This window comes from Salmo salar, chromosome 06, assembly GCF_965601325.2.
Source record: "Salmo salar chromosome 06, fSalSal1, whole genome shotgun sequence".
Classification (NCBI taxonomy): Eukaryota; Metazoa; Chordata; class Actinopteri; order Salmoniformes; family Salmonidae; genus Salmo; species Salmo salar.
In genome coordinates, this window is record NC_138296.1 from 39,073,471 (window position 1) to 39,098,819 (window position 25,349).

The following is a 25,349-nucleotide window of genomic DNA, read 5'->3' on the forward strand; positions in this document are numbered from 1 at the left end:
TCTCTCTCCTTTCTCTTTGTCCCTCTCTTTTCATCCTAATCTCTCAGGCCTTGCTCTCTGCCTTTCCTGCAGAATGTCCTTTTCCTAGCCTTCAAGTATCTCCTTTTCTCTCATCTCCCACGCCACCTTGTCTCTCACTCTTTCGTCTGTTATCTATCTTCCCCTTCCTCTACTACCTGGCTTGCTCCCTCTCACTCTCCATCTATTCCTACTCCTTTCCTTAATCCCCCTCCAATCCATCCCTCCTGCAATCTAATAATTCCTCTCCCTATCTTCCCTTTCAAAGCCGCCCGCCCCTCTCCCCCCCGCTCTCCAGTCCCTGTTACATTATGTTATGTCCTCTCTCCCTCTCTCTCTCTCTCTCTCCCTCCCTCCCTCTCTCGCATTCCACTCTCCTTTGTTCACTCCCCTCCCTCTCCTCTCTCACTCCCTCACTAAATCAAATCCTGCAGCACATGTTAGAGACATGCTCACACAAAGACCAGGGGGGTGCATCGGCATTAGCACAATCACCCTCACACATGGACACATGCAGTCAGCACCACTGCACTCATCTGTTGAACCGAGGGGGGTTTAAAAAGAGAGAGGGGGAATGGATAGGGATAGAGGATGGAGGCAAGGTAAACAGAAAAGGTCAGACAGGAGGTAAAAATAAATGAGGGGATAAAAAAAAGAAAAGAGAACAGAACGAGAGAAAGGAAGAGAGACGGGGAAAGATGTAAAGAGAGAGACTTGGAAGGAGAGAGTACAAAAAACATGGGACACAGCCTAGGGAGGAGGGTGTCAGTGACAGAGACAGAGAGGGGGGGAGGGGGAGTCAGCAAGAGAGGTGCGCTCATTCGCTCATGAGAGCGAGTGAGAGATAGCGAGAGAGAGAGAGCGAGGGAGAGAGCGTGTGAGCATTTAGTCCTGCCAGAGCACAGTAGTGCAACATCAACGGAGACGGGATAAAGAAGCTCTGAGCGAGGGACAAGGAAAACAGAGGAATACACTTCTGAAGAAAAACAAAGAGGGGATGGAATGAAAAAAGCATCCTACTGCTGTTGGTTATCCTGTTTCATCCAATTTCTGTTGGAGAATTCCATAAGCAAAGAAACAGAGAAAACACATACATGTGATATATATCTAAAATCCCTATACATATATATCAAATTATGCCTGTTTTCACAGAAGCTGCTTTTGGGGAAGGACTGTGTTGAGGTCCCTTGCATAACAATTGGAAGACTGCTTTAATGTGCAGCATTTGGTAAAACTGTTGCATATTAATGCTTTTTGCAAATGAGCGTGATAAAAGACCACAAACAAAACAAACAGCTTTGCTGCAGTCCCATTTTTGAAGGCTTCTTGAAATCAGGATTTTGCGTTGCCTTTTGTTGTCGCCTCTCCAGTTATTTTGCCCTTGGAACAGGCTGGGGAGTTGAGGCTTGGGTGTGTTGAATGCATGGACCGCATTCCACAGGCTCAGTAATACCTTCCTGTATTCCTAGCAGTAACGCGGCAGACAGCCTGCTCTTTAGTTGTGTCTGAAAGAGGGAGAGGTAAGTGAGGAAGACAGAAGAAAGCAGAGAGCAAGAAACAACAAAAAGCAGCAGAGAGGGATTATGGAGTCTTGGTAAATAAACAAAGACAAGGAAAACAAGGAAGGGACCAAAACAAATTAAGCAACTAACGATTGACTACAGTAAAGAAGTGGGACACTACGCAGAAATGTAATTACACCCCATGTTCGCTCAAAAGTGAGCTTCTCATAAATTTAGACTAGGGAGGACTGGACTAGACTCCACAGGCTAGGGGGATTTTTCAGCACGCTGCCCTTGTCATTCCCTTATCCCCTGCTTGGTAGCACTTGTGGGGTTCTAGTTGTCTGGCAGCAGAGCTGTATTGGTGACCCCATCTTTTTAGAATCCCTCTCAGGTGTGGTGTGGAGCCGATCCGACAGCACCAAGAGAAACCCACAACAACAGAGTGACTGGACCCCCATCCCTCTAAACCCATTAAGCCAAACTGACACTGACGGAGCGCTGTCGCCTATGGATTTGAATGTGTGTGTGTGTCTGTGAGATTGTGTGCGTGAGCGTGTGTGAGAAAGGCTGCCTGCCTCAGGTGCTGAGGACTGCTTTTAAATCTGGACTAAATCATAATTTCAGTTTAGATCTCATAGGACAATATTGAAGAACTGCAGGCTGTGCTTCGCTAGAGGGGGTGGAAACAAAAACCAACATACTTTTTTTCTGGCATAATATAATATTGAAGACCAATTGTAGAATAGCATCTAACTGTAATTGCACATCTGGAAAGGAAATGAATGAGAGCATCATGTTCCACTTAACAAAGGGATTAAAAATGGCTACAAGAAAAATAACAAAGAATCAAATGAACATTCAGTTGGAGACCAGGCAGTTGCTCGAGGCAAGATAATCTGAGAGGTGAATATCAACAATTCCCAAATTTATAGATTATGACAAGTGGATTATCTAGAAGTTCCAGTACTTTGACGTTTCCCACGTTTCCCCCACGTTTCCCTCACGTTTCCCCCACAGGGCAATTATCAAAATCTGTGTGTCCCTCTCCTAAATGAAGACATTTACAGAAAGGAGCTTGGATCCTTAAGGACTCTGCTTTTCCGCTGGCGCTGTTGGGATTCCAAATCTCTCTGGTTTACGGATAACACTTTTCCTATTGGAGGCAGAATTTTTTTAAATGCCACTGGCCAGTTCATTTCTGGGTGACACCTCCTAAACTGGAGGTGCTCCAGATTTCAGATCTGCTATTGACATTTGGCAGAAAAGGGCGGTATTTTCGCAACGCTGCCAGAACTGTGTCTGAGTCTGGGACTGAATCACTGGGGACTCATTCGTGAGGAGCAGGTTGAGATTCGAGGTTAGTTTGTTTCACTTACTTGCTCATCCCCCTTCTTGATGGCAATTTATTACTTCACACTGAGCCTCCTGTAACTGAGTACCGTAATAACTCTCAGCAAGGTAATTGAAAGCTCTTATTCTTTCAGGCAGCTGCTATGAATATAGGCTAATCCATAAGCTCTCAACTCCTTTTCAAATCTCTAGTGTGTGAAATACCTAAAAGGCTATTTTTCCATGTCAGTTTTTTTGGGCCAGTAAGAAGCCTGCATTTATGAAGTTGGTGTTTATTGGCCTGCAACAGCTTTGAGACACTTCAGCAACTGAACAGAAGCAGCATCCAAAGGTATCAAACATGGCTGCCCATTCTGTGCTCATCTGTCTCGCCTTCAGCTTTCTGCTGGGCTTCACTTCACTGGGCCAGAACTCTAGAGAGGCTGGGGCCGATGCCCAGGCCACCAACCAGACGGCAGCCACCTCTGATTCTCTGGAGGCTACGTTGGCCACTCCGGTAGCGGAGGACCAGACCATCCCAATGATAGGCAGCCGCTGCCGAGGCTACTACGACGTCATGGGCCAATGGGACCCACCGTTCAACTGCAACGCGGGCGTCTACCTGTTCTGCTGCGGCTCCTGCTTTTACCGCTTCTGCTGCCAGTTCAAGGTGCACAGCCTGGAGCAGGAGTCCTGCTCCAACTACGACACGCCCGTCTGGGCCAACACCGGCAAGCCGGCGGCACCCGTCACTGAGGTGCAGGAGGAGCCCGACCGAGACCGCACCCACATGATCGTCTACATCATCTGTGGCGTGGTGGCCATCATGGTGCTGGTGGGCATCTTCACCAAGCTGGGCCTGGAGAAGAGCAGAGGTGGCCAGACAGACATGACCAACTCTAGGTAAGAGAGTAGCAGGGGTCATGGTCCACTGGGACGGGGTGGCTGGGGGGCATGGTGGATGTGGTTGTGCTCTTACAAGCGACAATAGGTGTGAACATGGACTGTTTGCATAAAGCTATTTGTGGAGAGCCAGACCATGGCTTCTAGTACACTGTGAGGGAATCGGAGCAGTTTTTTTTGTGGACTATTGACATGCGCTGGCTGGCGCACTGCCAAGGGCTAATTCTAGTTCAGCGAAAGTGAAGGGAGGGCTGGGTGTGACTGGCCGTACTATTGGTTGTTAAGAATGAGACCACAGGGATGGCGTTAATACAAGTCATTACCGGATCTCTCAATTGGGGGGAGGGGGACTTCAACCACACCAGTATTATTATTGAGAGAAAAGAAGGCCCAGTCACACCCTCGCAGGCTTTGTTTTCTCAGAGGAGACAAGCTGCAGGGCTGAGGGGGTGAGAGAGAGAGACAGGAGCCTCCAATACCCGAGTCATCTGCTGTATTGATGAGCCCAATGACAAAGGCAGGGGGGAATGGAAGGGCAATCCATTGGAGCGCGAGGCTGGGCAGCCATAATTTCCCCTGATTTACCGTAGTGCGCAGGGTTGTTTTTACGAGCCTCGATGAAGGCGTCCTGCCATCCTACAACAGGCGGGGAGTGGGGGGAGGGGGACAGAGAGAGGGGCAGAGGGTGGTTTCTTATTGATCAGCAGGGAGAAACCCAATCAGGTCAGTCAGCCAGTTGTCCCAGTCACTGGGCCCATTGATTCACTGAGACCCCAATTTCAAGGTTGTGGATGACTAAAACACACACAAACATTGCAGATGCCTGAGGATAGTTTTAATTACGTTACTTGAACAAAAACATACTTTAATAAACTATGACTTTCCAAAGTGTTTTAGCTTTTCCTGAATGCATCTCTTGAACCTAAGTTGAAGAGAATAGATTGATATGATTTGATATCAGAAAGGGTATAATCACTAGTATGAGAAAAGTAATCAAATGTTTTCATGAACATGAAACAGGGCCTTTAGATCTGTGATATATTAGAGGGAAGGAGACAGTTGTCTGTGGGAAAATGTCATTCAAGGCCAATCTCTTCAGTTGTGCTGTGAGTGGCTCATCACAGGGGTACTGTATCTGGAATTTGCTTCTCACTCTGTGTGTGTGTGTGGCGCTTGTGTGTGTGCATCCTGCGGTAAAGCTTTCTTACAGTGTAACAGAATACGTCTGCTGTTTTGTTGTGCATTCAAGGAGTAATTGATTTTGTTTATTCAAAATGCCTTTCAACAGCTGAATGTTATTGAATGCTGTATACTATAGCACAGTATGGATGGGAGTTTGAGTAAGATGAGCACACATTTTAATAACAGTTTTCTGTTATCAGATATTCTATTGTTGAAAGTGTAGTAAATTACCTGTGAAATTGATAATTCATACTTTCTAAGTTGGACATGTTTCTAAGATAAAAAATGTAAGTGTGATGTACCAGTCAAAAGTTTGGACACAGCTACTCATTCCAGGGTTTTTATTTATTTTTACTATTTTCTACATTGTAGAATAATAGTGAAGACATCAAAACTTTGAAATAACACATATGGAATCATGTAGTAACAAAAAAGTGTTAAAGAAATCAAAATATATTTTATATTTGAGATTCTTCAAAGTAGCCACCCTTTGCCTTGATGACAGCTTTGTACACGCCTGGCATTCTCTCAACCAGCTTCACCTGGAATGCTATTCCAACAGTCTTGAAGGAGTTCCCACATATGCTCAGCACTTGTTGGCTGCTTTTCCTCCACTCTGCAGTCCAACTCACCCCAAACCATCTCAATTGGGTTGAGGTTGGGTGATTGTGGAGGCCAGGTCATCTGATGCAGCACTCCATCACTCTCCTTCTTGGTCAAATTGCCCTTACACAGCCTGGAGGTGTGTTGGGTCATTGTCCTGTTGAAAACAAATGATAGTCCAACTAAGCGCAAACCAGATGCGATGGCGTTTCGCTGCAGAATGCTGTGATAGCCATGCTGGTTAAGTGTGTCTTGAATTCTAAATAAATCACTGACAGTGCAACCAGCAAAGAACCATCACACCACCTCCTCCATGCTTCACGGTGGGAACCACAAATGCGGAGATCCTCGGTTCACCTACTCTGCATCTCACAAAGACACGGCGGTGTGAAACAAAAATCTCAAATTTGGACTCATCAGACCAATGGACCGATTTCCACTGGTCTAATGTCCATTGCTCGTGTTTCTTGGCCCAAGCACGTCTCTTCTTATTATTGGTGTCCTTTAGTAGTGGTTTCTTTGCAGAAATTTGACCATGAAGCCTGACTCAAGCAGTCTCCTCTGAACAGTTGATGCTGAGACGTGTCTGTTACATGTACTCTGTGAAGCATTTATTTGGGCTACAATTTCTGAGGCTTGTAACTCTAGTGAACGTATCCTCTGCAGCAGAGGTAACTCTGGGTCTTCCTTTCCTGTGGCGGTTCTCATGAGAGCCAGTTTCATCATAGCCCTTGATGGGTTTTGCGACTGCACTAGAAGAAACTTATCAAAGTTCTTGAAATCTTCCGCATTGACTGACCTTCATGTCTTAAAGTAATGATGGACTGTCATTTCTCTTTGCTTATTTGAGCTGTTCTTGCCACAATAGGGACTTGGCCTTTTGCAAATAGGGCTATCTTCTGTATACCAAGCCTACCTTGTCACAACACAACCGATTGGCTCACACGCATTACGTAGGAAATAAATTATTTTACCAAGGCACACCTGTTAACTGAAATGCATTCCAGGTGACTACCTCATGAAGCTGGTTGAGAGAATGCCAAGAGTGTGCAAACTGTCATCAAGGCAAAGGGTGGCTACTTTGAAGAATCTCAAATATGAAATACATTTGTATTTGCTTAAAACTTTTTTGGTTACTACATGATTCCATATGTGTTATTTCAGTTTTGATGTCTTCACTATCATTCTACAACGTAGAAAATAGTAAAAATAAAGAAAATCCTGGAATGAGTAGGTGTGTTGAAACTTTTGACTGATACTGTACTTGTGCGAGATTGTGTTTTTATAGGCCTAGTACTGCTCAGCTTGGGAGAGTTTACCATCACTGTACCACTGCTTGCTTTGATTGCAAGACACATATCCCATCATTCCCTCAGTAGTTCTTTCACCATTTTTATTCAAACCTCTTGTGTTTGAACCGCATCCCAGGCCTCCTTGCAGCCCTGTTCTCCCTGGACCACGGTCCCCCTGCACCACGGTCCCCCTGCACCACAGTTCCTGAGCGGGTACATGTGTTTGTTTGCTCCGCCACAGCGAGCCTCATAGTCTCCAGCACACATTCAGTGAAATGCTGCACAGAGATATAAAACATGCATCATGTCCTTTAATGCGCTGATTCCGGTTCGGGTAGAGAATTATTAATGTGCCAAGCCAACTTCAACTCAGCTAATCTTGTGCATGGCTTAGTCTGATGTGGATGAGCGGGGAGAGACTGCTTTGCGTTTCCCTCCAGATTCAGATATCGAACTGGAGGGGATTTATGGCCCACACCATTAGCTCCTGATGTTTCTAGCAGGTTGCTCATGAATGTGCAGCGCAGCAGGCTTAGTCCCTCGATGAGGACAAAACATTTCATAGTTTGAAGGGTGAAATATTTCAGCTCTGTCTCAAGCTTTTAAAAAGTGTAATTTAATGTCCTGTGTGCTTACAAGATGCTTTTACCTACCAGTGAGTGGCTCACCTGTTTAAATCCTTCACATAGACTATTCCATTAATGCGGCTGGATGTTCACCTTGAGCAATTCAGCTGAGGTGTTATCCTCAAGGGCACGGCAGCAGCCTGACTCACCAGGAATCTAAACAGCCAATTTTTAGAATACTATTCTAACAATTCCCACCACTTTTCTTGATCATTCATAGCCAATGGTTGCCTGGCTACCCATCCACAACTGATGTTTCTTCTCCATGATGAGTCTGGATTTGCCTCCCTCCCCGACGATTTCTAGAATGCAAACACATTCTGACCGCTTTGATTGGTCCCAGACAAAGATGGGTTGGGCCAGAGCCGGCCTTCATGATGACATTATCAAATTTGATACCCTGATTGGTCAGACTTGTTAGAGACGATCCAATCGCTGATTAATTTGTTTTGTATAATGCCCCTCATTTTGAAGTCACACAAATGACTTTAGGATGGAGGTTTCAAACTGAATGTATGTAGTGATCGATAGAGCAGTGGAATTCAATTCAGGGTGAGTCATCAGGCAAAACCAATGCCAGCTTTGAAGGACAGAAAAAAATATGCAAATATTTGAAAACAGAGAAAATAATGTGTGGTTGCCTTCACAAATTAAAAGGGCAACAATTGATGTGAAGTATATTCCTCCAGTATAGCCTTTAACAGGGGATTTAACATTATGAATACTGTCACCTCTTTCTCCACAGAGGTCCCTGATGCATATGTAAAACAACATTCTATGCCCTATTATTTTCCACTACGCACTTAACACAAAAACCCAAATAAACACTTTGATGCTTTCTCGGACAAGAAAATTAACCTCCCTCCCGCAGTGCAGAGTCAGACCAAATTCTTTATCTTATGAGCCCCCACATTCGGTGTAGCTGAGCGAAGAAAGAATCAAACTTATTCCAATTAATAATGCATGGGCGCTTGTTTGGAGCCATGCGTCGTCTGCAGCTGGCCTTGTTGTCCCTTGGGACTGAGGCCACTGTCCGTCACTTCATGTCAGTCACTGCGCACTGAGTGTACTTTGGTGTTCGATAACGCTCTATTGGAAAATAAGAGACCTTAGACAGTGATTCACTGACAGCCAGGAACTCGTCTGATTTGTGGATCTACTCAGTGAGCAACAGCAAACCAACAGAGACAGTGAGGGGTTGACATATTGTTTCCTGGGGACAAACACTGCCATCCATCTTTTGAGGCTTGAATACAGAAACTCTACAGAGGAATCCATGCGAGGGCACAGCCATTATGGCTCTGGTGTGAACACTGTACTCAGAGATGCCAACAGGTGAACGACTTAAGGCTTGAGTGCAAAAACTGGTTCCAGTGAGGAGCAGTCATGCACAGCCTTCTATTTACCTTCTGTGGACACCCCTGCTCACACATGCACACATGTACACACAAACACACGTGTTCATAATAATTGATTCTGTGTGCACTTCACACAAACATTGGCAATGTACCACTTACAGAAATACACCAGCCGTATACCTATGAAGACATGGTTGCTAACATGTATCAGGGCTCAACACTTGTCCTATACAAAACATTAAGAACTCCTTCCTAATACTGCGTTGCACCCCCCCTACCCCCTTTTGCCCTTAGAACAGACTCAATTCGTCAGGGCATGGACTCTACAAGGTGTCGAAAGCGTGCCCTTGTTGACTCCAATGCTTCCCACAGTTGTGTCAAGTTGGCTGGATGTCCTTTGGGTGGTGGACCATTCTTGATACACACAGGAAATTGTTGAGCGTGAAAAACCCAGCAGGATTTGCAGTTCTTCACACAAACCGGCGCGCCTGGCACCTACTACCATAACTCGTTCTAAGGCACTTAAATCTTTTGTCTTTCCCATTCACCTTCTGAATGGCACACATTGAAGTGTATTTAACAAGTGACATCAAGAAGAGATCATAGCTTTCACCTAGATTCACCTGGTCAGTCTATGTCATGGAAAAAGCAGATGTTCTTAATGTTTTGTATACTCAGTGTAGATAAGTTGTCCGAATGGACAAGTACATTTGTTTTTAATCACAATATCAATTAATTACTCCAATCAGAATTGGATAAGAGGCCAACATTGGAATAATATTCAAATCTATTTTTCATGTTCTAGGGAGTTTTTCCTAGCTTCTCCACCTGCATTGCTTGCTGTTTGGGGTTTTAGGCTGGGTTTCTGTACAGCACTTTGTGACATAAGCTTATGTAGAATTGTTGAGGGAATTATTTTATAAACATCTACTTAATATGCCACTGAAACCAGCATTTTTCTCATATTCCATTGGTTTTCAAATCAAGGTGATTTTATTGTCAAAAGGCATAATCCTAGTCACGTTAGTAGGGTGGTTTGGAGTTAACCCACCCCCCTGTAATTCTCACAAAAAACACTGTCAGTAAATGTTTTTTTAACACTTTCAGTGGATGCCACTAGTCTTGCTCAACTAAAAATGTGATCTGTTTCATCTCAACTGTTTAATTCACTCCAACAAAACCATTGAGGTACATTGATCTAATATTTTGTCATTTAGAAAAATATCCCCTAGGGCAATCAATGCAAGTCAATGGGACGTATACTAGCGTTTTCCAAATCAACTATAAGTTACTTACTTGTGTTACACAATCAATTTTGAGATACTTAAGGATGATTTGGACAGGAAGATAAAAAATAATCAAATAAAAACTCATAATAGTGAGGATATTAATAGTGAGATGTACAATGTCATTTTGTTCCAATATTTTATTTATTTCATTAAAATAAGATACCTAGACTTAACTTTTAAGAGTCAATTACTAACAAAATCTGAAATAGATTTTAACACATTAGTTTTCAGGGGGTGTTTTGCCCTGATAGTGGGGCAAAATGCCCCCTTTCTAAAAAGTTTAAGTTTTTATTGGATAAAAACAAAAAATCTGCTCACTTATTTCCCTTCAAAATGTGTGCCTAATGATAGCCAGTATACACATATATCTACATCTTACCAAACTTTGCATTTTTTCAGTCAGAAAATAGACATTTCCTTTAAAGAAAAAAATTCACCCAAAACCACTCCTTCCTTTAATTTACAGTGTCAAATAACAGTCATATGTGAGAGCAATATCTTTTGGAGAACAAATGTTTCATTTTGGCATTATTATAAGGTCGGTAGCAATATGGAAAAACATTGTGGAAATCTGTTGCATCTCAAGCTGACTACAAAATCCATAATGCAACGCTCTATGGGATTGCTGGCTAGCTAGTAATATCATATAGCTTTGGAATTGTGACATTATGTACTTTCGAGGAAAATAGGCACGTCGACATGTACACTGACTTTGAGAAGGGATTGCGTGACGATTAGCTTAGCAACCACGTGACGCAGCATGACAACATGAACTCGATTGGTCGACAATCTGCTGGGTGGGGCGCTATACATTGGATTCCCATCTCCTTTCTATGCACCCTAGACTAAAGAGGCAGACAATTAGGAAAAATGTGCTTGACCCTAAATTTCTAATTTCTCGAGGTAGGAATATCGCAAAATATGATCAATGGCTTGTTCGAGAGAAGACTTCCTCCCGAGTTATGATATTGGCCAGTATTGAAATCTGACATGTATGATAGACGTTTTCACGATCTAAAAATCGTATTCCTATTAACTTCCAGTGTAGTGAGAGCGACTTTATCACAGTGCTATGTCATACCGGACAGATTCCTGCATGCTTGAATGCCAATTCACATGAAAATATGAAATGACCCAGGAAATCGATAGAACATAGCTCAGAGATGAACAAAAACAATATAGTATTCAAAATGGGTGCACCTTTCCTTGAAGGGGGGCATTTTCCCCCAAGCTACCCTAACCCATGCTAGTTGATGCATCTTTAGAGCTACCCTCTTTCTTAATTTCTAATGGATATTTTCATCTCTGTCACATGCGCTTTTGAGAACAGTCTTTTCCTGATTGCATTTTGGAACATTCACATGTAGCCTACGTTCATGTGTTCATTGTTGAGCTTATAAAATTAAGAAATACAGCTTTATCAACATTCTAAGCTAAACGGTCTGATCTGTTGCATCAGCCTCATTGTTTTATTACATTTCTTAATGTGCAGTGGTTGTATGAATTTTGGATCTGTCATCCCAAAACTGTCCCAGAGTCTGAACCGTAGACATATTTCTATTGTCCAGGGATGACGGGATGCCCTTAATTTCGAGCCCTGGTTGTAATCGTAATGTTGCAATATTTTATAGACTTCCAAGTGTGGCCAACCATCCTCCAGGAGAGCCTTAAAGGGGCACTGTTGTATTTTGAGACAGGCTTCAATATGCAAAGAAGCCAATAGGCAGTGTAGCCTACATTTTTGTCTGATTCTCTATGGTAAAAAAGATAGTAATGCATTCTATTTTGTAAAGTGGTTCCTAGCATCATACAATGATGTACAAATGGTGTTAGACCATTTTTTGTACTTGACCTTTTGAACAAGTAAAAAATCTGTCCTACTTAAAAATGTAATGTCAAGCCCTGATGTATGCACACAAACTCATATGCCTACACGCACACACAAACTCATATGCCTACACGCACACACACACGCGCACACACACACACACACACACACACACACACACACACACACACACACACACACACACACACACACACACACACACACACACACACACACACACACACACACACACACACACACACACACACACACACACACACACACAGATAAAACACTTTTGACAGCAGGTGGTCCCTAGGCTTTTCCTTTAGCCTTTTCTGGTATATCACTCCTCACTTCGAATTGTCCTGTCCTTTCACTCCCTTCATCCAATGTCTCTATCCTTTACTCTCCCACCCCTTTCTGCTGGCCCCCTGTGCGCTGTCTGTTGCTCCAGATCAGGTCGGGGGAGCGGTCCATAAAGCAGTCAGGAGAGATGGGAGAGGCTGCTGCTCCTGGATAGGGAGGGACTGGGACCACCTCCAGGGTGTAGGTAATGAGTGCAGGCAGGGACGCTCGGATGTGCTATGTGCACGGCCTTAGTTACAGTCTTTTCCACACATACACACACGCGCGTGCGCACGTGAACATACAATACAAGCAAAATGTGTTATAGTCCAATAAAACCAAAGTCAAAATAATCCACTGGCTGCTAGCAGTAATAATCCCTAGAACACCTAGACACCACAGGAGGGTGGTGGCACCTTAATTGAGGAGAACAGGCTCGTGGTAATGACTGGAGTGGAATAGGTGGAATGGTATCATTCCATTTGCTCCGTTCCGGACCTTTATTATGAGCTGTTCTCCTCTCAGCAGCCTCCACTGCTAGACACCGTTGAATGCTCCCAGTTGTACTACACCAAGATTTTATACAAAAACAACCCCAGAACGTTTTATCTTACAACCACACATCCCAGGCTTTGTGGGAGTGACATCACTTAGAAGGCCACGCCACACCCCAGTGCAGTGCCCCCCAGTGCAGAGCCCCCCAGTGCAGTGCCCCCCAGTGCAGAGCCCCCCAGTGCAGAGCCCCCCAGTGCAGTGCCCCCCAGTGCAGAGCCCCCCAGTGCAGAGCCTCACAGTGCAGTGCCCCCCAGTGCAGTGCCCCCCAGTGCAGAGCCCCCCAGTGCAGAGCCCCCCAGTGCAGTGCCCCCCAGTGCAGTGCCCCCCAGTGCAGAGCCCCCCAGTGCAGTGCCCCCCAGTGCAGAGCCTCACAGTGAGAGCTGCAGAGTACTGAGGACCGCAGCTCAACTGTTGCTGCATTATCCCAAAGCTACCTCTCACACACATTATCCTAAAGGCAAACTAACACACCATAGATAGACACATACAAGACATGACGTTTACTAAATCTGCACTACAGCCTGGTTTTGACTTGAATTTGAACGTCAGTAGATAACTCTTGATAGTAGGCTTTTTGTTTACATAACTAGAGACTCACTGCTAAAATACTGTATTTTTCATTGTGAGACAAGCCATTTGAGTAGATGGGACATGTGCATAGTAACACATAACACTACAGTAATAATTCAGTGTAGGCTTTGCAAATAGTGAGGACTACAAACTGCCGCTATGTGTGTGTGTGTGTGTGTGTGTGTGTGTGTGTGTGTGTGTGTGTGTGTGTGTGTGTGTGTGTGTGTGTGTGTGTGTGTGTATGATTGTGTATACCGGCGGCTGGGACATGCAGTACAGCCCGGGTCCTGTTTTCACTCGACTGGGCCGGGTAATGGGCAAGACCAGAGAGGATTGACACAGTGCCCAAGCCACAGTGACAGAACATCAACAGCTAACTTGTAGCGATTTGTTGGAGCGGACTCAGTACCAAGCACTATCGGAGCCTCAGTCTTTATCGGACCAGCAAACTCCAAACCCATCAGTTTACCCTCCCATCCATCCTCAACCCTCTCTCCATCCTCTCAGTAATCACCTAGGCCCTTATCGTTCACACCATCGGCTAGAGCCTAAAAAACACAGCAGACAAAAGTAAAAACAAGAGAGAGATGAGTATCAGGGAAACTCTGCTCGGGCCTCGAGGGGGAACTGGGCAAAGCAGCGTGCTTTATTTTCCTTTCATCTATTTCTCCCTCCCTTCCCCTCGTTCCCCCTCGTTCCCTCCGCTCCTCCACTGCTCATTCATCCTGAACTCTTCGGTGGTGTTAGGGACGGCAGTGTGACTGAAGGCCTTTCTAAGACCAAATGCCGTGTAAATGGTCGCAGTGACAGACCCGTTAGGGTTAATTTGCTGTGGTGGAGGGAGACCAGAGACTGACTGACCCCACTGCAGTGAGTAATGACCCCGGGGTAGGACCGGCCATGGCTAGATCTGTACATCGCCTGGTACTGATTTATCTTTTGTCCATTGTACCGTGTTCACATTTCAAGCTAAATGTACAGAATGAAAGAAGAGCATGGGCTGTAAAGCACACATTGAGAAATATTTTCAGAACTGTAAGTGAAGGGCCCTGTTGAAAACCAAAGCACCTCTCTCCTTCCAGTTACATTACATAGCCTAGGCTTCAACAAAATCTCTATTTCAAGGCCTAAAGCCTCACCTGAATGCGGATGTCCACTCTCAAAAGGCCTTGTAGAGTAATGCCCGTCTGTCTGGTATAATCACCCCGGCAGTTTCTTTTTCTCTGGAAAGCTGCAGTCATTCATCTTGACTGGACTAGATTTCCCTCACGATCTCACTCCAATGTTTGCTGAGGCTTTGGTGCACTGTGACTGATGGCCAGGCAAACCCACGGCTGGTGCAGACAACCCTGGTTAATCATAGTCTCTCCAGCCGGTCTGGAGACGCTCCCAGAGATGGCCCCTTGTCACCCAGGGGGCACTTATGTTTGAGGTAGGTTACATATCTAATATCTCCTATATCAAATGGAGGAAGTCTGGACAATCAAGCGTTAGCATGGGGGATCCAAGTGGTTAAAAATAGCACTCAGTTCCATCCAATGGTGTATCTTATGAGATCTGTGAATGGCGGACGGAGGCTTCTGTTTCTGTGGATTCAATTTAAAAGGAACTTGATACACTTCTTAGATCCTCAATGTAGTTAAGGGGTCGAAACACTATCTCTCTGATCTTAATCACTCCTTTCATCTGTTTCAGGGCTCTTAATGACGATTAAGACTTCCTTAGTGTGGTAATGATTAAATACACTGTGCACCACTGCACCTAAATCCTGAAGCACCTCCTCGATAGTGATGCACGGGTCAACTCAAAACCCCAGGGCCCATGGGTTTCAGCAGTGTTCAGGAATGTATTTTTAATCAAGTTTTATATTCTAATACACCTGCAAGATACTTACTAGAAGTACATCCCTTTTCACTTTGATGATTTGTCATTATGATACTAACTCTACTACCTCGACTCTTTTAATTCAAATACTAATGTAAACACTGCCCTTCACACGCCATAAACAATGCTGCTTTCAAACTCCAGAAGTGCATTGTACATTGTACACACAGTGACGTTCAGCAAAAGTGGTAATGTCAATACTGTTACGCATACTAATTACTCTGCGGTCATATCAATGTAGCCAATGAGACAGTGTCACAATGACGCAACAGTCAGATCAGTGACAGAGGGTTCCCACACTGATAAGCTACTGTATGTGTATGAGTGTGTGAGAGAGAGAGAAAGAGAGAGAGAGAGAGAGAAAGAGAGAGAGACGATGTGCCCTTGAGCTAGACACAGGACACAATACAATACTCCCATTGGCCCAATGAAAAATAAAAAGTCAATGAGAAGCGACATGAAAACTAAGATTCTGCATGTGGAGTAGATGACCAAGTACAACTACACCAACGACCACATCCACCCCCACCCCAACAGCACCATGGCCAACCCCATTGTGCATATGCTGCTGTTTGATCCTTAAATGGAAGAACGCGTAGAGATACTGTGTTACATAACATGGGACTTGGCTTCAGTGAGAAGAAGAGAGAGGACTAGATAGAGAGAGAAGGGAATAGAACGAGAGAGAGGGAGAGCACCGTCGGAGAGATGACAGGACGTAAGTAATTTGATCACTCTGTTGCAGAAGAACATGTCAAACTTGTAGTGTATTTGAGGTTTAAAAAGGCTTCTGAAGTTTGTAATTTCCACTTTGAAATTTCAGACTTGATTCTCCCCTTACGAAAAATGTATCAACCCCAACAAAAATGTCCATTCATTATAATCCACATAATAATTTACATTTCCTGTTACTGCAGGATTGTTTTCCTGCTGTAGCAAACTGGCTCAAATTAAAGATCCTACATCTGTATGAGAGATCAAGCCCAGAGGACACCTCCTCCTCCTCCCTCTCCTCCTCATCCTCCTCTTCCTTCCTCTCTTTGGCGAAGCTAAAGCACATGCTTTTTGATTGCCAAAGAGTTGTTGTGCGTCTTGTGTCCTTTGCTGCCGGCTCTCAATGTGACTAACCCTCTCCTCTCCCCCATCGCCCTCACCCCCTCCTTCCCTCACCCCCTTTCTACCCAGATCCCCCTTACATTCACAAGGCATCAAAAAGAATGTGAGTCACCCTGACATGTGTTGGGGGGCATTCGCATTCGGAGCACATAGATCTGCCCTCCGCAGAAAATATAATGATAAACCATGAGGAGGGCTGCTCTGTCTCTTTCTCTGGCAGTGGGAGACTTTTCAAAAAAGCCCTCTGTCTTCCACACCACCCTATTCACACACTTCTGAGAGCCGTCCTCCTCTAGATGCAGCAGCCTTCAATTCAAAACCAATCCTCAGTTTTTGGCAGGTGCAAAGACTGTACAAGTCTGTACAAAAACAGGAAGTGTCTGTTGTGGGGCTCGACAGACATTATCGTTTTCTTCTCTCATCCCAGTGCATTCCATCTGCTCCAAATACCCTCACCACCACAAACATGAACAGACAATACTGTGGCACGTGTAAAAACAACAAGTCCCTCCTTCCCCTCCCATTTTGAGTGGCTCTTTTTCCCCTCTCTTTTCTGATGTAGCGTGTCTCTTTGCTTTCTCCCAAAACTCTTTCTGATGTCTGCATCCCTGAAGACCGATGAGTGTATGATGTGCTCACTTAGTTTGACACGGGGGCAAACACAAAAACACGCAGGAAGAAAAACACACTTAACACTAAATCACTGGACAACTTACATACACAGTCATCACGCGCACATTATTAAAGCACATGCACGCACACACACACACGCACCAAAAATACAAATACACCAGGTCTCCTCAGCAAACAGATGGATGCTCTGCATTACAACAGGTCACTAGACCAAGCATATGAACTCCTCCTCTGCCAGCAGCGCTGTTTGATTTAACCACTGCTCTAAACGTGATCCCTCGCGCCGTGTGACGCAGATCACTTGACAATTGTGTATGTGCTGTCTGGGCCGCCGTGACACGCTGGGCTGGCCACCTCTTTATGAGCTGGGGGACCGTTGGTCCAAATGACTCTGTCTGGCTTGGCTGGACTGGCATCGGACCAGTTTGCTTTAGCTGTCTGTAAGTGTGTTTCTGTTTGGTTGAATATTTGGGTGTGGGTGTGAGAGGATGTGTAAGTTGACCCTGGCTACGCAGAGTTGTATTTTGGGTAAACAGCGGGACAGCCCTGCGAGAAGACTGCATAAAGGAGTATTGATTGTGAGTGGGAGATGTCAGCATGCTCCGGGAGGGACTAGCCATAAATCCCCTTAATGACGGGATACATTAGCAACGGCTTAGCAGGTGGGACAGTCATCACTTAGAGGAAGAGAGGTAGAGAGAAAGGAAGGACAGAGAAAGATAAGAAATGAAAGAACGAGGGATAATATGAAAGAGATGGAGTGAGAAAGAGAGGGACAAGGAGATGATAAGGGAATGGCAGAGAGAGAGAGAGGAGAGAGAGAGGGCGCGCGCGAGAGAGCGAGCGAGAGATAGTTATAGAGGAGGGGGTGTGCTCTGGGATATTTGACACAAACAGACAGAGTGAGTGGGGGAGTACGGTAAAGCTGGTTCAGCCCCATTAGCAGGATATTGCATATATTAGCATTTTAAAACACTAACGTGATTGGTTTATGATCTCCTGGCTGTGAGTGGCCATGCCTGCCATAGGACAAAATGTACCAGCTGCCTTCACACATCTTGACTTTAAGCGTTGCTTGTTAAATATATGTTTTACAGTATACAGTAGATGCCAGTACACAAAATATGTGCGCAAAATGTAGGAATGCAGGTACGCGTATGTCTAACTCTTTAAAGATGCTACAGTTTGCCTCCACATCTGTCTAAAACGATGTCTTTGTGTGCCTCTGTAGAAATGGACAACCTTTTAAGCCAGTGTATGTTTCTGTGTGTAAAAGGCCAAATCTGTGAGTGTGTGTTTGTCTGTGAGTGAGCTTTGCCCAAGAATGTCCTGTGTGTGTGTGTGTGTGTGTGTGTGTGTGTGTGTGTGTGTGTGTGTGTGTGTGTGTGTGTGTGTGTGTGTGTGTGTGTGTGTGTGAGAGAATCAGAGGCTAGTTTGTCATGTTGCTGCTCCAGAGCCCTGATCCAAGCTGACAGGTGAAGCTGAGCGCAGCTAAACAGCAAACGTAACAGGGAAAGAGGGAGAGAGAGAGAGAGCATGAGAAAGGGAGAGAGAGGGAGGGGCTGTGGGAAAGTGGAGATTAACTATACTAGGAGATAGAGGTTAATTGGCATGTTATCAGAGGTTACTGGTGGATGTTCATTTTTCATGGCTACATTTTCTCTCCTGTGGCGTTCTGTTATTGTCTCTTTAAACTAATTTGTTAAGGCATGAATATTATTGCCATGCCAATCAGTCACTATGAGGGGAATGGAGTCACACAGAGGACGGATACTCAATTTAATTGCTGAATGTAGCATACCGATACAGTCAGTGAACTCAAGGACTGCATGGAAGACCAGAGAGTGGGGAAGAGAGAGAGAGAGAGAGAGAGAGAGAGGAGAGAGAGAAAGGAGAGAGAGAGAGAAAGGAGAGAGAGAGAAAGGAGAGAGAGAGAAAGGAGAGAGAAAGGAGAGAGCGAGAGAAAGGAGAGAGCGAGAGAAAGGAGAGAGCGAGAGAAAGGAGAGAGAGAGAGAAAGGAGAGAGAGCGAGAGAAAGGAGAGAGAGCGAGAGAAAGGAGAGAGAGAGAGAGAGAAAGGAGAGAGAGAGAGAGAGAGAGAAAGAGAGAGAGAAAGGAGAGAGAGAGAGAGAGAAAGGAGAGAGAGAAAGAGAGAAAGGAGAGAGCGAGAAAGGAGAGAGCGAGAGAAAGGAGAGAGCGAGAGAAAGGAGAGAGCGAGAGAAAGGAGAGAGCGAGAGCGAGAAAGGAGAGAGCGAGAAAGGAGAGAGCGAGAGAAAGGAGAGAGAGAGAAAGGAGAGAGAGAGAGAGAGAGAGAGAGAGAGAGGAGAGAGAGAGAGAGAGAGAGAGAGAGGAGAGAGAGAGAGAGAGAGGAGAGAGAGAGAGAGAGAGAAAGGAGAGAGATAAAAGAGAAAGAGAGAGAGAGAGAGAGAGAGAGAAAGGAGAGAGATAAAAGAGAAAGAGAGAGAGAGAGAAAGGAGAGAGATAAAAGAGAAAGAGAAAGGAGAGAGAGCGAGAGCGAGAGAGAGAAGGTTGGACAGGTTGATAAATTACAGTCATTGATGTGACCCACCCAGTAGATACACATTCACTCATGTAGAAAGAGTAGTACAGATAAGGCATGTTTTTACTATTAGGAAAAATGAGAAGCAACAATTTGATTTGAGTGTAATATGCAATAGGATATTGTCCAGCATTGTCAGAGTATTCTTAAACTATTTATCCCCCTCATATTGGTATTTGGGTGGGTGTATTTGAATAAACATTGTGACACTCTGTATTCTGAGAGTATCCTAACTCTGTACATGCTGGGAATACTTTGATCTTATGTATTGTGAGAGGTATACCCATCTGTGTGTGTGTGTGTAAGCTATGAGCTTATGTAGAGTGACCTGTGTGTGTGTGTGTGTGTGTGTGTGTGTGTGTGTGTGTGTGTGTGTGTGTGTGTGTGTGTGTGTGTGTGTGTGTGTGTGCATACACATTAGCATTAATGTCTTCATAGGTATACGGCTGGTGTATTTCTGTATGTGGTACATTGCCAATGTTTGTGTGAAGTGGACACAGAATCAGTTATTATGAACATGTGTTTGTGTGTACATGTGTGCATGTGTGAGCAGGTGGGTGTCCACAGAAGGTAAATAGAAGAGAAGTGACTGCGCCACACTGGAACCATTATGGATTTGCACCTGCATCCATGCTTAAACCCAGTTTCTGCATTGAGGCCTTAAAAGTCATTCGTCTGTTTGCATCTCTGAGTACAGTGTCCACACCAGAGCCATAATGGCTGTGCACTCGCATGGATTCCTCTGTAGAGTTTCTGTGTTCAAGCCTCAAAAGATGGATGGCAGTGTTTGTCCCCAGGAAACAATATGTCAACCCCTCACTGTCTCTGTTGGTTTGCTGTTGCTCACTGAGTAGATCCACAAATCAGACGAGTTCCTGGCTGTCAGTGAATTACTGTCTAAGGTCTCTTATTTTCCAATAGAGCGTTATCGAACACCAAAGTACACTCAGTGCGCAGTGACTGACATGGAGTGACGGACAGTGGCCTCAGACCCACAAGGCCAGTCGCAGACGACGCATGGCTCCATTCAGGCCACCATGCATTAATAATGGTGGAAAGTTGGAGTCATCCTTCACTCAGCTAGGCTGAATGTGTGGGCTCCTACATCATTTGATTTCACTCTGCACTGCGGGAGGAGGTTCTTTTCTTGCTCGTGAAAAAGCATTGAAGTGTTTATTTTGGCTTTTGGGTAAAGTGCTTAGAGGAAAGTGTACTCATATGGGTGGGTGTATTTGAATAAACATTGTGACACTCTGTATTCTAAGAGTATCCTAACTCTGTACATGCATGGGAATACTTTGATCTTATGTATTGTGAGAGGTATGCCCATCTGTGTGTGTGCAAGCTATGAGCTTATGTAGAGTAACCTGTGTGTGTGTGTGTGTGTGTGTGTGTGTGTGTGTGTGTGTGTGTGTGTGTGTGTGTGTGTGTGTGTGTGTGTGTGTGTGTGTGTGTGTGTGTGTGTGTGTGTGTGTGGACATGTTTTCCTACATTATTAGGACCACAATGGCCTGACAAGTCACCAGAATGTCCTGACAAGATAGGAAAACAATAACCTTTTTGAAAAGTCTGGACTTTTTTCCATGTCCTGAATTTTTTCATATGCTATTGTAGGCTTAAGGGTTAGGTTTAGGATGTGGGGTTAAAGTTAGGCTTAGGGTTAATAAGGATAGGTTTAAGGCTTAGGGTTGGGGTTAAAGTTAGGGTTAAGGTTAGGGTTAGGTTAAGGGGTTATGGAAAATAGGATTTTTAATGTGTTTGTGTGTTGGTGGCAGGAGGGTCAGGATGACTAATTAGATACGTGAGATTCCCGTGGGAGGCGTAATCAATCACCGCAGAGCATTTAGGAGGACTGATACCATGCAGGAGACTGATAACAATCGGCTTTAAATGGGCTTTATGAAATGGGGATGGACCAGGCGAGCCGGACACAGGGAACGGGAAACAGCCACAGCACTCAACAGAGCAAATGGCCACTATGTCATGTGTCCCTGCGGTCAAAAACAGGTCTGTTAGCCTCGACCGCTAATGTGCCGGAAGGCTATTACAGGGCCATTACATTGATATGGCGGATGGAACGATGTCATTGTTAAGTCATCAAAACCCTGAGCCCCGTGGCAGGTCGGTAATATACAGTGACATCTTACACGGCCAGTATGGGACTGGAACATTTTTATGAAAAGCATGCGTGAAATGGAACTTAAATGATATGTGATGTCTAAATCTGGCTTCTCTACGGCCTCTGCATGATGAATCATCAACGCTCAGGGTTGGGACAGCCCATCTCAGTATTGAGCACAGTTCACAATGTAGACCTAGCATCTCATCATGGTCACTTTTTTTCTTGTGACAGGTAGGCCTTCATTTTCTGCAGCATAGTCTATGCTACAGTAGTATAAAATCTGAATGCGAGTCTAATTTACCCATCTCTAGCTGGCTTTCGGAGTCACCTTATTTTTTTACTGTAAAGATTGTTTTTTAAAATTTTTTGCAGCTGCAGAGTTTTTGAAAAACTCAAATATCGTTGCTTTTTAAATCAGTGCACACGCGAGCACTCTCTCTCCATCAACTCCATTAAAATTGCATCCAAAATAGATAATCCTGTTGTAGATTGATATATAGCCCTATATATAGATGTCCTAGCCTACCTCTTTCAGGTAAAACATTCAATGCAGCATTAGCCTTCTATTTAGCTAATTAATGATGGGTTATGCATAATAAGCATCTAACTTATAGTCTCTGTCTCTTGCACAATACACATACACCTAAACTCCGCTGGCCTGTCTCCTTAAAAAACACTCCTTAGCTCTTGGAGTCCCATGCAGGAAAAGCTATACAAGAAGAGCTTGCTGGACATTATATTTTTTGGCATTTCTTAAACCAATAGACTATTAGAAGCTCTTGTTTGCTGAATGTTAAATACATCAGCCAATAGAATTCATGGATAGTTTGAAAGAAGAGCGAACGCGATGGCGGTAGGCTATAGCAGTTATTTATTCAGACCCATAACGTTCAATCTTTGTGAATAGAAGTGAAAGCCTTCTGCATTTAATTCTAGTCCCATATTATTCAAGCATGTCATTAGAATGATGACGATAAGAACAATAAAACATATTTCATTTAACTGTTGAAAGTGATGAAGGAATGATGTAACAATAGAGAGAGAAAGAGGAAGTAGGCTAATAACATTAGGGGAAATATTATGAATGGTATATAGGCGTCAGCCTACTAATTATACAAATAGGCCCTATTATATTTAGACATTTAAATCATTTTCGCTAGCCTATAATTGTAACTTTGTAGGCCAGATGTGCTGCACCAGAATTGCATGTTCTCTCCCTGCTTTATCATGGTTTGAATGATATGTGTAATTCCAGTCCATATAATACAGTATAATAAAATACAGTATAGTAATACAGTTCACACTCAGAAAGACTAGCTACTGGAGCTAGTTTCATGTATTTACCAAAGAGAGCATACAGCTAGCTATGGGCTTTTCTGTTTTTTTTGTCGTGCATAATGAGCAGTAATCTATATCATATAGGCCTATGTACTGGTTAACGGCACATTTATTTTGGGCTCATTAAATGAATTTTATGTAGTGTTCATTAAATTAATTTAATATATGGCTCATCAGGCTCAGGTAGAATCAGGCTTGTATTTTCTATCAAACTCCAATCAAATCCAGACATAGGCCTATTTATACGCTTTATACTGCTTTTGAATAACACTTCCGGTTTTGGTGGAAAATAACGGGCTACCCGGGAGAAAAGTGATTTATTCCCGGAATGGAACATGTGTAAAATACAGGGAAAATATTCAACCCTAGCTCCCATGACATCTTTGCCCAAAGCCTAGCTTGATCGAAGAGGTGCTCCTCCAGAGTCCAGCCTATCCAATGGTTGAATGTGAATGAGGTGCTGGAATTACTTTTCATTCAAGGAATGATGAAGGGTGTAACAAATGGTGTTTGTGTGTGTTGTGGAGAAGTAGCTTCAGCAACTATACATACTATACACATTTCACACACACAACTCCTCAGAAGGGAACCAGGCCACTGCAGACAGCACAGTCATGCCCACCCACCCAAATACAAACATAAACATATCCTGGCATAGTCACACAGCCATGCTAAGAGGCACTATTTGGCAGCTGTCGCGTCCAATACCAAAGTAGGGGAGACAGTGGCAGGCAGCTGCAGGCACTAACACTGCTGGGGCTCACTATCTGGCAGTGGTAGCTACAGCGTCAGCCTCCCTGGGTGAGAGGGAACTCGGCTCTGAGCACCGGGGGTGGGAGACTCAGGGTGTCAATTCTGCTACTACATCCCTCCCTTAGCGAGCACCAGGGAGACACAGCCTACATTATTGATCAAGGGAGACAGGGTTTAGGGAGAGCTGTTGGTTCTGTCAGCCTAGAACACCAAGACAAAGAAAGAGCAGAGCTACAGATGAGGAATGTGTACAAAATGACTAAACTTTCACGCCTGGTGAGTGAAGCTGGCTGTTGGGCGCTATGATGGCATTTCAAATCAAATCAAATTACTTAGGGAGTGAAATAATGTGAACCAAGCCATTGTCGCACCATGCAGTCCAGAATTAGTTTTCTGCGCTGGAGGGTTTATTTGATCTTTTTGTTTGGGAAACTTTTGTGGTAGCTCAAGTTCCCACCCACACTTAGCCTCGGCAGCACACCCTCAGTGGGATTTGGGGGTGACTCAGTGGGGTGTCCTCATAATAACCCCGGTGGACTGAACACGAGGTGGGGTGCCACAGATAAAACCCCACGTAGAAATAAGACAAAGTGTATTAACAAACACTATAGCTAGTGGTGGATGGTAGAGGCAAATAAAAACACACTAACTTGGTGTGACAGTGGTGGTGATTCAGACACTACAGTGTCAAGAATAAAGGATTTCAAACATACCCCAGAGCAGTGGACAGTAAAGGTGATATAAACATGCAGAAGTGTTCTGTAATTTACGCCTTGAAAGGACAATAAACTAAATTATGAAATCTGAATTCTATTCTATTTTACTGTACTGTACAGCAGTGGACAGCAGCTGGAGGTAAACAGTGAGACACCCTGGCTCCTGGCTGGGACTGCAGGGGGTCACAGCAGGCCTCTTCTGCTCAGGGGGCTCCAGCTGTCTGCTGGTAATGAACTAATACACAACACCACTCACTTTGATTGTGGCCTTACCCCCCACAGGGAGTGCAGAGGAGATAGAGGCCTCACCCTTACCACCCACAGGGAGTGCAGAGGAGATAGAGGCCTCACCCTTACCACCCACAGGGAGTGCAGAGGAGATAGAGGCCTCACCCTTACCACCCACAGGGAGGGCGGAGGAGATAGAGGCCTCACCCTTACCACCCACAGGGAGTGCAGAGGAGATAGAGGCCTCACCCTTACCACCCACATGGAGTGCAGAGGAGATAGAGGCCTCACCCTTACCACCCACAGGGAGTGCGGAGGAGATAGAGGCCTCACCCTTACCACCCACAGGGAGTGCAGAGGAGATAGAGGCCTCACCCTTACCACCCACAGGGAGTGCAGAGGAGATAGAGGCCTCACCCTTACCACCCACAGGGAGTGCAGAGGAGATAGAGGCCTCACCCTTACCACCCACAGGGAGTGCAGAGGAGATGGGCAGGCCTCAACTCCAACCTGAACCCCCACTGCCTCCACTAGGGTGATGGTAAAATCTCAGAGTAACAGGACCTTCACGCCGATCCCAGAGCTGTTTATAATT

General features: G+C 44.7%; 1 protein-coding gene across 2 annotated transcripts in view; it reads left to right on the forward strand.

Annotated features, from left to right (window-relative positions):
- Nucleotides 1–508: 508 nt before the first annotated feature.
- The window catches only part of LOC106607173 (protein shisa-9), a 92,477-nt gene continuing 67,636 nt past the window's right edge, over nt 509–25,349 (forward strand). The window contains exon 1 of one of the 2 annotated variants that reach the window (XM_014203830.3): nt 509–3,755. In XM_014203830.3, the coding sequence (XP_014059305.1) occupies nt 3,214–3,755 (542 nt within the window). In that variant the 5' untranslated portion in view covers nt 509–3,213. The remainder of the gene's footprint in view (nt 3,756–25,349) is intronic. The other variant, XM_014203831.3, reaches the window with a different exon arrangement.